At 24.5% G+C, this 14,576-nt stretch overlaps 1 protein-coding gene across 4 annotated transcripts in view; it reads right to left on the bottom strand.

The window, feature by feature from the left end:
* The window catches only part of LOC117172579, a 56,164-nt gene that overhangs the window by 7,289 nt on the left and 34,299 nt on the right, over window positions 1-14,576 (bottom strand). For all 4 annotated transcript variants that reach the window (XM_033360651.1, XM_033360653.1, XM_033360652.1 and 1 more), the window contains 4 exons: window positions 6,725-6,888; window positions 2,343-2,469; window positions 2,155-2,271; window positions 1,854-2,049 (listed from right to left, as the gene is read on the bottom strand). In XM_033360651.1, the coding sequence (XP_033216542.1) occupies window positions 1,854-2,049; window positions 2,155-2,271; window positions 2,343-2,469; window positions 6,725-6,888 (604 nt within the window). The remainder of the gene's footprint in view (window positions 1-1,853; window positions 2,050-2,154; window positions 2,272-2,342; window positions 2,470-6,724; window positions 6,889-14,576) is intronic.

The raw sequence follows: 14,576 nt of genomic DNA, 5'->3' as shown, positions 1-14,576 counted from the left end.
GAAAATACAGTTGGTGGGTAGTGGTGTTTCCTATATTTGTAGGGGGGTGGGGGAGGCTGGGGGATGGAGGGTAGTCCGTTTAGCGTGCAATCGACTCGGGATACTTATACGATACTACCATGATTTTTTCAGATTTTTTGGTCCAAAAATAAATTAGGCCAAAAACCGGCATTACTGACCGTCCCCCTTTAAACAGTCCATTTTTTCCAATAAATTGATCTTTTTTGTGTAAAAATTCATCATTTCAGTTGACAATTAATTTTTCCATCCAAAAATTTAATTCAATGTTTAATTAATTTAATTAATGTGTTTTGTTGAAATTTCAACCTTTTTTGTTAAAAATTCGTTTTTTTGTTGGATAAGAATTAATTTTTTTAAACCCAAAATTTAATTTTTGGTTTGAAATTGATTTCGTGTCGTTAAAAATGCATGTACTTTTTAAATTCACTTTTTGGTCGAAGATTCTTCGTTTATTTTGAAAATTGATACATTTTTGTATATTTTTGAATTCATTCTGTTTCATTCTGCCATCTGTTTTATTTTCAAGTTTAAATATTTTTTTAAAAAGTCGTATTTCTGATTGAAAATAAGTTTTTTTCAATAAAAATTAAAATCTTCCATTTTTATTGAAATTTCATCTTTTTTAGTTTAAAATTCACTTATTTGTTTGAAAATATGTTTTTTTTTGTTGAAAATCGAACCTTTTTTTGTTAAAAATTCGTTTTTTTTATGAAGATTAATTTTTTCAACTGAAAATTTAATTTTTGGTTTCAAATTGATTTCTTATCGTTAAAAATGCATGTATTATTTAAATTCATTTTCTTGTTAAAGATTCTTCGTTTGAATTGAAAATTGATACATTTTTGTATATTTGTATATTTCAATTCATCTGTTTTGTTTTTAACTATTTTCTTAAAGAATCTTATTCTTAATTGAAAATTAATTCGTTTCAATAAAAATTTAAATATTCTATTTTTTCTTGAAATTTAATCTTTTTTAGTTAACAATTCACTTATTTGGTTGAAAATTCATGATTTTTGTTGAAGATTAAACCTTTTTTCTTGAAAATTTCATTTTTTGGTTGAAGACTCATCGTTCTGATTGAAAATTAGTCTATTTATTAGAAAAGTAAATTATTTTGTACAAAAATTTATTTTTTTATTTGAAGAATACGTTTTTAACTGTAAATTGAAACAGTCCATTATTTGTTAAAAATTCATCTTTTTTAGGTAAAAATTCATCATCTAAATTGACAATTAATTTTTTCAAATTAAAATTTAACTCCATTTGTAATTGAAAATTAATATTTTTTAGTTATAATTTCACTTTATTAATAGAAAATTCATACTTTTGATTGAAAATTGCACTACTTGTAACACCACAATAAATTATTTTGTTTATGAATTAATTTTTAAACTTATAAATTTTACTACTATTATTTTTTAAATTAACCATTTAACCACTATTTTTCCACTTTAATTTCTGTACGGCCCCTAAGATAGTTAATTAAATTTAATTAAAAATTAATACTTTTGATTTAAAATTGCACTATTTAATACACTACAATTAATTATTTTCTTTATAAATTAATTTTTAAAATTAAAAATTTCCCAACTATTATTTTTTAAATTTACCATTTAACCACAAGTTTCCCACTCGTGCAATTTCAGTTTGGCCCCTAAAATAGTGTGCTGCTTTTCCCATTGGTGGCAAAAACTTCCTTACCGACCGAGTACATTTTTCTTTATCATACGTTGATAAAAAAATCATTTTTCTGTTTATCATCAATTGGTAAACAACTTTTTGAAAATTTTGATTTAAAAGCGTTTAAAATAAAGAACTGATAGCCTCACCCTACTTTTAGTTCCTGGTTTTTGCTGTATGTTTTCTCTGGTAGGAAAAACGTTCCACATTTTTGGCAAATCATTTCTTCAATGTGATTTATTCCATTCAGTTTGGATAAATCATCCAAAGGTATCTCTTTTTCGTCATCTGAAGATTTAGATTCATCAAATACGTTAAAACTGCTTCCTAAATTAATTGTCGATACTGCAATAAAATCAATAATGTTATTAAAAATAGGAAACTAAATTAATTATTAATTTTGATGATTTTTAAATTATTTTTTTTATGTTTATTTATTTTTTAACTTACCAAGATCCATGGCCTGTAATTCGTAAACGCTTTCCTTTTGCGAATTTGAATTCAAATCTGATTTTTCCGTATCTTTAGTACAGTCGGGACAAATTTCTTGAAGCAAGGCTGCAGATTCTACAAAAAAATTCAAAAATTTATTTTCTAAATTATTACTAACGACTAAAAATAAAATTGATCATTTTTACGTGTTTCTAAAATTTCCCCTTTTTTGAGATTTATTATTTCTTTTCGGGCGTGCCATTTCACTGGATGAAGTAACAAAGCACCAATTAAGGCGTGCAAGCTACAGCCTCCAAGAATCAACATTGTACCCTGAAAATTAAAAATAATTTTTTATATCAAAAAATAATGTATGAAATTATGAGAAAAATCTAAATTCTATTCTGAAAAATTGATTAGGATATGATATCTTGATAATTTGATAATTGCATGATAATTGTTGATAAGGAGCAGTCAATGCTCGTACGCCAAACAACCTTTTGATGACTCTGAATTTTTATTTCATAATATTAAAAATAGAAACAGATTAAGAATTCATTATTAAACCAATTTTTTATTATTAGGTTTCAAACATTACGAAAAGTTGAAAATTGGATTTTTTAGATCATAATTTAAAAAATGGTGTCATTTAAATTTCAAACAAATAGAAATTCTATTATTTTTCATTAAAAACGTTCATAACTGAATTATTTAAAATCTAAAATATTTTTTTTTATAAAAAAATGATTGTTTGACGTGAAACTTGATTGTCAAAGTTTTTCTACGATTAAAAAATTTATTTGACCATTTTTTTTACCAGTAAATAAAAAAAATTCAATTTTAATGATTTAAAATTTAATTATTCTTAAAGTGCGTTTAAAATGAAAAGTTATTTTGAATGGAAAATTAAAAAAAAACGGATCCGAACTACATTTAAAATGAGAAAAATTGGATGAAATTTATCAAAATTGAACGAGAAATAAAAAAAAATCAACTGAATTGAAATCAATTTTAAAAAGTTCTAAAAATTTATCAAATCCATAATATTTAGAATTACTTCACAAAAATTCAAGGGCATTTTTAAAGGGCCATTAAAATAAAAAGTTATTTTAAATGGGAAATTCTATAGAAAATAAAACAGGTTAGAACCACATTTAAAATGAGAAAAATTGATTGGAATTAATAAAAATTGAAGACGAAAAAAAAGAATTTAACTGAATTGGAAATAATTTTGAAAAATTAGAAAAATTGATGGAATCCATTATATTTGGAATTACTTTTAAAAATGCTCTGAAATGCCTAAAAATTCAAGAAAAGTTACAAACAAAAATAATGAAATAAAAAACTGTGATTCGTTTACTTAAGTACAATTAAGTGAATTTACAAGAATTCAGCGTTAAAAAATGGAAAGAATTTTTTTTAATTTAAAGAATTCAAAATAAATTAAAAATAATTCAGAGCGAATTCCAAGTGATTGAACTGAGTTGAAAAAACACCTAGATATTCTACTCATTTTAGTAAAATTGGGTGAATTGGGAAGAATTTAAAGGAATTCAAGAGACGTCGATTAAATTTATAAAAATCTGAAAAAATATTGTTTAAAATCAAAACATTTATATACAATTTCAGGGTAATTTAAAAGAATTTAATAAATTGTCTAAAAATTCACGACAAGTTTGAAGTACTTCATAGTCTTAAGAAAATTTTTTTGATAATTTTAAATGAATTTAATTGAGTAAAATTGAGTTAATTTAGAAGAATTCAATATACTTTCATTCAAAGTTAAACAACTTCAGGTTGAATAAAAAAAAAGTTCATTAAATTTAGTAGAATTAAATGAATTAAGTTTCATTGAAAATGATCTAAAAAAATATAGATTAAAATAAAAAAGTCAAGATAATATTAATAAGAATTTTTAAAAAATGCCGGATAAATTAATAAGGATTTAGGAAATAATTTTAATGAATTCAAATGAAAAGTGAATTTAGAATAATTCAAAAGAATTCAAGAGGATTCAAGATGAATTAAAAATAATTCAAATGCATATAAAAAAGTTTTTGGTACCGTAAAAAAATGCCATTGAATTCAGATAAATCGTTAAAATAAAAAGTCGACAAATGATACATTTAGCTCAGTGGATTTTGAATTTTTTTTTTAATTCGGGATTTTTTTTAATTCAAGACAATGCAGAGAAAAAAAAATTCAATAAGATTCGGACATTATTAGGATTTTTTGCTGTAGTTTATTGAAAAATATTTTGTTAAATATTCTTTTTTTAAGGGGGAAGGGATTGAAATATTTTATTGAATTAACTAATCTAACTTAAAATTTAACTATTACATTTCTGATTGAAAATTTATTTTTAGGTTGAAAATTCAACTGTTTGGTTGAAAACTCCTGTACATTGGTAAAAAATTCGTCTTTTCGGGTAGAAAATTTATCTTTTTGGTTAAAACTCAATCTTTGTGATTAAAAACTTCAATTAATTGATTGGATGTTAAACTCTTTGGTTGAAATTTAATTTTTTGATTTAAGATTTATTATTGTTGTAGAAAATCCATCTATTTGTTTAACAATTTAACAATTTTGTTAAAAATTCTTTTTTTTATTGAGAATTATTTTTTTTAATGGAAAGTGTGAATATTCTGTTTTTTTTTTGAAATTTATATTTTTTAATCAAAATTGATCTTTGCTAATTGAAAATTCGACTATTCGGTTAAAAATGTATAATTTTGTTAAAATTTTGACTTTTTTGGTACAAAATTAATCCCCTTGGTAAAAAAAAATCTGTTTGAAATCTTGCTTGTTCAAAATTCAATCTTTTTTGTTCAGGTTTGAACTGTTTTGTTTAAAATTTCTTTTTTTTTTGTTTGAATTAAACTAATTGAAAATTCGTCTTTTTTGGTAGAGAATGAATCTTCATGGTTGGAACTCAATCATTTTCTTTCAAAATTAAACTACTTGTTTAAAACTGAATTTTTTTGTTAAAAATAGATTTATTGGTTCAGGATTTATTATTTTAGATAAAAATTCATCCCTTTGTTTAAAAATTTAAACAATTGGTTAAAAATTCTTTTTTAAATAAAAAATTAATCCTATGGGATAAAAATGAATATTATTTCCTTGAAAGTTTAACTATTTTCTTTTCGATTGAAAATTTGGTTAACAATTATAGTATTTTAGTGGAAAATTTGATTATTTCTTAAAAAATTAATCTTTTTCGTTAAAAATTAATATTTTTTTTTTGTTAAACATTAATGATATTACTTAAAAATTTATCTTTTTGTTTGGAAAGTTAATCAGTATATTAAAAAAATTTTTTTATTTAAACCTAATTTTTTACACTAAAAATTCTACTTTTATGTTTTTTTGTTGACAAATTATATTTTTGATTGAAAATACATCTTTTCGAATCGAAAATTTATATATTCGGTGGAAAATTCGTGTATTTTGTTCAAAATGAATCTTTCCGGTAGAAAATTAATGACCTCGATTGAAAATAAATCAGTTCTAGATGAGGAAACAGATTTATTGAAAATTAATTTTTTTTAAATAATAATCTCTTTGGGTGAAAATTAATTATTGTCCCTTAAAATTTGATATCAATTTTTGGTTGAAAATTTATCTCTTTCATAGTTGAAAGTTTTAATATTTAGTTACAAATTTATTTACTTTATTAAAAAATTTTTTATAATTGAAAATGTAGATTATTTTTAATAATTTATCTTTAACGTTTGAAAAGTCAACTATTTTTTTAAATATTCCACCTTTTTTCTTGAAAAATTAATTATTCGGTTGAAAATTCGTCTTTTTGGATAGGAACTTAATGTTTTTTATTGAAAATAAAGAGCTCCTCTTGAAACATTATTAAATTTTGACAATAGTTGAAACATCAACTATTGTATTTTATATGGAGAATTCATCTTTTGTTGAAAATCCAACTGACTTCTACAAAATTCGACTTTTTCATCTGAATTTAATTATTTATTTAAATTCGCAACTATTTGTTCGTTAATGGAAATGTATATTTAAAACTTAATTTTTTTGTTTTTGTTGAAGAAATGTTTTTTTTTTGAGGATTTTTGTCTATTGATATTATTACTTTATCTAATATATTTCTACTTTTACTTGCCAATGATAAAAATTTAATAAAAAAAATTGAATAGCAAAGATAAAATTTCGATTAATAATATTAAAATACGAATGTGACCGGTAAATATTGAAATCTAAACCTGCCATTTTCATCACGGAAGGTGACAGTGATTTTAAATTACCGCGTGAAATAAAATTTATCAGTGAAAGACCTCATTATTATGTATTCAAGCATGACCTAATTTAATTAGAATTTTTGTTGCCTGGCTCGTTATAAATACACGATTAGCATATCGTAATTATTCACTCATTTTGACTTGAATTATAGAGGAAATAATTCAACTTTTATTTTTTTTATGAAGGTCAATTACAATATTAGTTGTTGAAAGTTTAAAATTATGTAGTGAAAATCTCAAGTTTATTATTGAATTTTTATAAAAAAATAATAAAAATAGAAAGTGAAATTATATTTTATTAATTAATTTGGTAAACATACCTGGGCTTCATAAACGTCAAGTAAAAATCGAATTAATTGAGGTATTAGTATGGGACCAATTCCTGTTAAGGTCATAGCTATTCCCATAGCTCGACCTCTTTTTTCTAAAAAATAGGAATTTAGTGCTATCAAAAATGACGACATTGCTATTCCCATTCCCAGTGCTGAAAATAAAATAATTTTGATCAATTGCTTTTTGTAAAAAATTATTCAAATTAAATATATATTAAAGTGCCTCATGAAATCATTTCTAGGGTTTCATATCCCGCCATAACTCCCTAACTCCCTAACTTCCTAACTCCATACCTCCATAACCCCATAACTCCCTGGCTCTAAAACATATAACTCCCAGCTTTTAGTACACACTCCTAACTCATTAACTTCTTAATACCTTAATTCGCTAACTCCTAAGCTCCATAACTCTCTAACAACATTATTTCTATCTTTTAGCACGACCTCCTAACTCATTAACTACTTAACTCCCCAATTCATTACCTTGCTAACTAATTATCCTTATAACTCCCTAACTCCATAAATCCCAAACTACATTATCCTCTAGCTTCTCACACACACTTCTAACTCTATTACTAGTTAAGTCCTTATTACCTTAACTCACTATTTCCTGAATACCTTAATTGCATAACTCCATAACTCCCTAACGACATAACTTCTAGTTTCTAGCGCACAGTCCTGACTCATTAAGTACTTAAATTCCTCATTTCCTGACTCGCAAACTCCTTACTTTCCTAACGCGCGAACTCCTTAAATTCATAATGCCCGAAATACATAACTCCTAGCTTCTAGCGCACACTCCTAACTCATTAACTCCTTAATCCCTTAATTAGTTAACTCCTTTTCTTTATAACTCCCTTACTACATTATTCCTATCTTCTAGAAAGCACTCCTAACTCATTAACTACTAAACTTCTTAATTTCTTAACTTGATAAATCCACGATTCCTTACCTTGCTAACTCGTTAGGTCGATAACTCGCTAACACTTTAACTCCATAACTTCCTAAATCATAAACTCCATATATTCCGAACTACATAAACCCTAGCTTCTAGGATACACTCCTAACTCATTAACTACGTAATTCCTTAATACCTTAATTCACTTTTTCCTTATCTCCATAGCTCCTTAACTACATAACTCCTATATTCTAGCACACACTCGCAACTCATAAAGTACTTGAATTTTTAATTCCTTAACGTGCTAACTCCTTACTTTACTGACTCTCCAACTCCTTAAATTTCTAACTTCCTCAATACATAACTCCTAGCTTCTAGCAAACAGTTCTAACTCATTAACTCCTTAATATCCTAATTAGCTAACTTCGTAGCTCCATAACTTCCTGATTAAATTACTTCAAGCTTCTATTGCGTACTCTTAACTCATTAACTACTCAAATCCTCCACTCCTTAAGTTGTTAACTCCTTAATTCCCTGACTTGCTGACTCCTTAACTCCATAACTCCCTAAGTCCTTAATTCCAGAATTCCATAATTACATGGCTTTATAGCTCTGTATTCCCATAACTCCATAAATCCAAAACTCCTTGCTTTAAGCTTTCACTCCTAGCTCCTTAACTTCTTAACTCGTTAATTCATCATCTGCTTAAAGCTTTAACTTCATAGCTTTAGAAACTCCTGACTCCTAGTCACTATATCCTAACTTCTAAATAATAGCTCCTAGCTCCTAAATTCTTACCTCCGTAACTCTTAAACTCCATAACCCCGTAACTTCTTAACACCATACCTTCATACCTCTAAAAAATTTATAACTCCTAGCTTCTGACTTATACTCCGTAACTGATTTAACTTATTAACTGTTTAACCCCATAGCTCCATGACTCTACAACTCAATAACTTTATAATTCTTTGACTACTTAAATCCATATCACTATAACTCCTGACTCCATAAATGCTTAAAGTTTTTAACTCGGCAACATCTAACTAAATTACATCTTACCGCATAACTCGATGACCATAACTCAGTAACTTTATAACCTTATAACTCCTCCACTTCTAAGCTCCTTAACTTCATAGATTAAAAACTACATAATCCTATCATTTATAACTCTATAACTCCTGACTCCTAACTACTATCTTTTAACTTTTAAGTAATAGATCATAGCTCCTAACTTCTTAACACCGTAACTCCTTAATTCCTCAGTTTCTTAACATCATAAATTCATAACTCTATAAATTTAAAACTCCTAGCTTCTGACTCATACTTCTAACTCTGTAATTGTTTGAACTTCTTAACTCCGTAACACAATAACACCATGTATCTATAACTCAATAACGTTTTAACTCCTTGATTACTCAAATCCATACCACTGTAAGTCCATAATTCCATAACTCTATAACTTCATAACTTTATAACTCCATAACACCTGACTCCTAATCTGTAGCTCTTAACTACTAGCTCCTAGCCACTAAATATTTAACTCCCTCACTCCTTTACTCTATACCTCCATAAGTTCATGACTGCCCAACTGTGTAACTCCTTAACTCCTTGACTCCAAATCTTCATAACTCTATAACCTTATTACTTCTAGCTTGTGAATTATACTCCTAACTGCGTAACACCTAACTTCATAACTCTATGACTCTATCACTCACTTACTTTATAACTTTAAAACATCTTAACTTCTTGACTCCATACTTTTATAACTCTACAACTTTATAACTTTGTAACTATATAACTCCATAACACCTGACTCCGTTTCCCTAAGTTCTAACTCCTACCTAGAGATCCTAGCGCATAACTTCTTAACTCTATAGCTCCTAAGCTTATTCACTCCGCACCTCCATAACTCCATAATTTCAAAAATGCTTAACTCGGTAACTCACTAACTCCTCAACTCCTTAACCAATTAACTCCACCCAATTACAACTCTATTGCATATCTGTTTATTGTCATAACACTACTACTCCATAACTTCATAACTCCATAACTCAATAACTCATAATTCTTAGCTTGTAATTCGCATTCCTAACTCGTTACTCCTAACTCATAACACCTTACTCAAAACTGAAAACTCACAAGTAGAGGGGAAGTAGATGTTTTAAAATGTACTAATTTTTCAGAAAATATTTAACATTATAAAATTCCCGAAATTACAGAATTGCCGAAATATATAAATTTCAAATTGGAAATTTCCAAATAATAAAAAATTTACAATAATAATATACATTCATCTCAAAAAATTAAAAAAATTAAATGATTGTTAATAGATTTTATCATTGCATTTAAAAAAATAATATTCGAAAATATTGTTTAAGAATTTTTATTATTCGATCATTTTCAAAGTCGGTATATCATAAAATATTAGAGAATTTCATTATTTGGAAATTTTCTAATTGGGTAATTTTATATTTTGATAATTTTATTATTATTATGAAACTCTACTGTTTTTCAGTTTTCAAGTAAAATTTCCGATGGCTAAAATCGTATAAAAATTTTTTTCAAAAGAAAAAATTGTTAGCGAATAAATATTTTTTTTAATTTGTTAAAAAGCGACGGTAATAGAAAATTTAACTACAAAATTAATTAATAAACTAATTATATTTGCTACGTTTTAAACTTTTTTATAAAGAAGAATTTTTTCTTTTATAAGAAATGACTGATGATATTATTTCAATTTTTAAAATCATCTAAATAATTTTTTTCTAGAGAATTGACTTTTTGAACCACAGCTGCATTAAGCACATTTTCTGTTCATACAATTAAAAAATGTATATTTTTTTCAAAAAATTAAAAAATCGATCAATTCTTGTTAAATAATAGTCTTTGGTACCTGCTTTTATTTTTCTAGAATCAAAACTATTTATTTTAAAGTTATTGGTTTATTGTTTTTAAAGCCTAGAAATATAAGTTTTTTAAGATTCTTCAGAAAATTCGTACATATATTTGAAGATTTGAGACAGTCAAATAAAAATTTTAACGAGAAATTTTATTTCAGCCAAATAGTAGAATTTTCCTTACTAAAAAAGATCAATTTTCTACCAAAACTAAAATCGTTAAATTTTAGTTTAAAATTAAAAATAATTTTTAGTTGCGAAAAAAATTAACTTAATTATAATTTAAAAGGAAAAATTGTTCTTAGTAAAAAAAACGGTTTCTAGTGATCATTTCCTTAGTTTGTTTCTTTACATTTTATAGCTTATAAAAATATAAATTTACAAGCATTTTTAAGAAAATTCCAAAATATTTTTGAAGATTTCAGATATGTGGTAAAAGTAATCTAATAAATTTTAAACAAAGTTTTTCATTTTATAGGATTTTACTAAAAATTCGAGTTAGTTTGAAAGATAGTTGAAACTTGTCGAACTTTGGCCAAGATAAAAGAATATTTTATGAATTTTCCGAAATTTTACAGTTTTAAAATATTCTTAATCTTTTATCGTGACATTTTTTTAGAATTTTCAAACATGTTAAAAATTAAATCAAATTATTTGTGAAATTAGCAAGAAAAAATTTAATTTGAAAAATTCTCTTAAAACCTTCCAGATTATTTTGTTAAAACTTTGAAAATCTTCCAAATGATCCCTGAAAATTAATTTTTCATCATAAAAAATAATACGAAATATTTTCTCAACAAAAATGTTTATTGTCTTGAAAAGTTTAAAAATCCTTAAAAAGTTTTAAAACTTCATTTGTAACTCTTGAAAAATCTATATTATTATGGACACTTTTTTTGAAATTTACAAAAATTCTTAATTTTTTCTTGATAATTTTTTTTTAAATTTTGGAATATCTTATCAAATAGTTCGAACTAGTCTTAAAATTGTTGCAAAATCTTTCTAAATCAAAAAATTTGCATTCACAGCATCCATCACTCGAATCTTTTTTCAATTTTGTAATCTATCAAAATGAAACATTTGAAATTTTCGCAGAAATCTTATGAAATTTTTATTGTTTTTCTTGAAACCTTTTTAAAATCCTTAAAGCCACACATTTTTATTCTTAGATCCTCAAAAATCTACAAATTCTTCAAAAATCGTTTTAATTTTTTTTAAACTTGTAAATATCTCTTAAAATCATTTATGCTATTCCTTAAATATATTTAAAATTCCGGAATTAAAAAACTACCTTAAAATCTTTTAAAATAAGCTCTTAATTTAATTTTTTGAACGAAAGAATAAGTTTTTATTTTTCCAGGAATTTGAAGAATTTTTGATTTATTTTGAAACCCTTCGAAATTCCTTAAAAGATTATAAAATTTTATCTTTAAAATTTTTAGAAATCTAGACTAAAATTGTTTAAATCTTCTTGAATTTAATATTATTTTTGAATGTTTTTAAAACTTCTAAATATCTTTTTAATTTACTCTTTTTTTAATATTTCGTCCTTAGAAGCTACAAATTTTATTTCTTAGATCCTTAAAAATCTACACATTTATTAAAATTCTTTTGAATTTTTTCAAAACTTGTAAATATCTTTTTAAATCATTCAAACTTTTCCTTACATTTTTTCAAAATTTCCGCTGATTAAAAAAAACTAGCCCAGATTTTTTCTAATAATCTCTTAAAATTCATTATGCGAAAGAATTAATTTTATTTTCCCAGCAATTTTAGGAATTTTTTTATTTTTTTGAAACGTTTAGAAATTGCTTAAAGGTTCTACATTTTTAGATGGAAATTTTCAAAAATGTACGCTCTAAACTTTTTAAAATCTTTTTGAATTTAATATTATTTAGAAATGTTTTAAAAACTTGTAAATATCTTTTGAATTTACTGGATCTTCTTCTAAATATATTGCAATCTAAAAAATAAACAGATTTTGCTTTAAAATCTTCTACATTTTTTTCAAAGTTGTGAAAAGCATTTGAAATATTTTAAAATGTTTTCTTTAAGATAATTTTTCAAAATAAAACATTTCGAATTTTCTCAGGAATTTTAAGAAAATTTCTCTTTTCCTTGAAAGCTTTAAAAATTCCATGAAATATAAAAAGTAAAGTCCCACAGAAATTTATTTTAAAAGATTATATCGATTTTAGAGTTTTTTCGGAAAATTATTTTCAAAATGTAGGACGAATTTTTAAAGTTTTTATTTTTCAAAAGTATATTTTGTTAAGAAAAAGAATTTTATGGGACACTTTAACACGTATATAAATGATAAATTGAAAAAAAATCTTACAAGTCATCATTCCATAAAAGATAATGAATTGTACAAAAGATGAAGCAAATGCGGTAAAAATGACTCCAGAGGTGAAAACTAAAGTTCCCAAAATAGCTGTTTTTCTGAATCCAAAAATAGTTATCAGGGGTCCATTAAAAATGCCCAATATCATTCCAAAAAATGAATTGCAGTTTACTATTGTTGTAGTTTGAGTTGCCGAAAACTGCAGATCTTGAAACCTGTCTTTAAAAATTAAACCAAATCCTTGCAGAATTGGAATTGATACCATCTGAAAAAAATTTTTTAGTAACAAATGTATTTTGTAATTATATTCTGAAATTAATTTTATTTTGAAATAATAAATTTTTCAAAGTGCTCACGTTGTTCATAGCCGTTGCCAGGACAATAATCCAACCCCACCCCCCATCGGGAGCAATCGAGTCCACATTTGCCATGATTCCTATTTTTTTTTTTTTATAAAAAATACTAAATTCTGACAAAAATAAATATTAAGTTTTTCAGTCCTCTTGGACTCATACAAATATTTTTTGTTCTCATTGAGTATTTTTCAGTTCGGAGTACCTAAAAATATTTAAAAAGTTTTTATTTGTACTTGAAAAAATAAAAAATTTATATCTAGTAAAAATCTTATTTGAAACAGTGATTGCCCTTTCATTGGATGAAGTTGTTTTATATTTTTAATTTGGCGTAATTGTTTACAAAAATTTTAGGTTATGCCAGCATTTTATACTTAAAATGGATATTTAAAAAAAATTATTATTATGTTTAAGAATAAACATTTGTCAACTTTTTACGTTTTTGATAATAATAATTAATAATTAATAATTAATAATAAATTAATAAGTCAATAATTATTATTTTATTGATAAATTATACTCATATTAATATTTTTTTACATTTTTAAGTTATTGTTTTTGCTCAAACATTGATATTTTCATTATAAAAATTCATAAGATTTTTCAGTTTATCAGCATTTTCCAGATTATCACTCAGTCATTAAACACACGATTTTTGGTTATCTTGAAGTTTTATGAGAGAAACCAAAACTTTTTTTTTCTAATTTTAGATTTGAAAGAAGATTAAATATTTTTAACAATTTAAGGTTATCCTTGAGTTCTTTTCACCGGAAATCGATATAGACTTTGAAGAGCATTCACAATTTTTGAACAATTGTAGGTACAATAATAAAATTTACAAAATTAGTGTTTTTTTTCACGGAATTTGAATTTTTTTACAAAAATGATTATATTCCAAAGTCGAAAATTTTTATTTTTATTTTAGACACATTATACTTAAATTCACAGGAAGTGGATTATTTTAAATAAAATAAAATATTATGTTTAAAATATGATTTACAATTTGATAGTATTTTTTCTTATGTTACATTAATAATATTTTAACTCTTTTAGGTTACGTGGGATTTTTACGTCAAAAAATAGAATTTTAGGTATAAAAAAATGTACAGTTAAAACAAAATTTAGAATCTTTTTTGCATTTCGGATCATGATAGTCTTTGTCGTAGGAAATTTGATTTTTATTTATTTTTTTAAATTCAATTTAATATTAAGTTTAAAATTGAACTTATGCTATATTATATTTTTTCACCAAAAATTAGTATTTTTCATCTAAAAAATCATAATACTTTCCCCTTTATCAGTATTTTTATATTATCTTTGCGATTAATTTTACAGAAAATTAAATAGT

The sequence above is a fragment of the Belonocnema kinseyi genome, chromosome 5, assembly GCF_010883055.1.
Source record: "Belonocnema kinseyi isolate 2016_QV_RU_SX_M_011 chromosome 5, B_treatae_v1, whole genome shotgun sequence".
Taxonomy (NCBI): Eukaryota; Metazoa; Arthropoda; class Insecta; order Hymenoptera; family Cynipidae; genus Belonocnema; species Belonocnema kinseyi.
The sequence above is the reverse complement of the archived record's forward strand: the minus strand, read 5'-3'. Positions and strand labels throughout refer to the sequence as shown.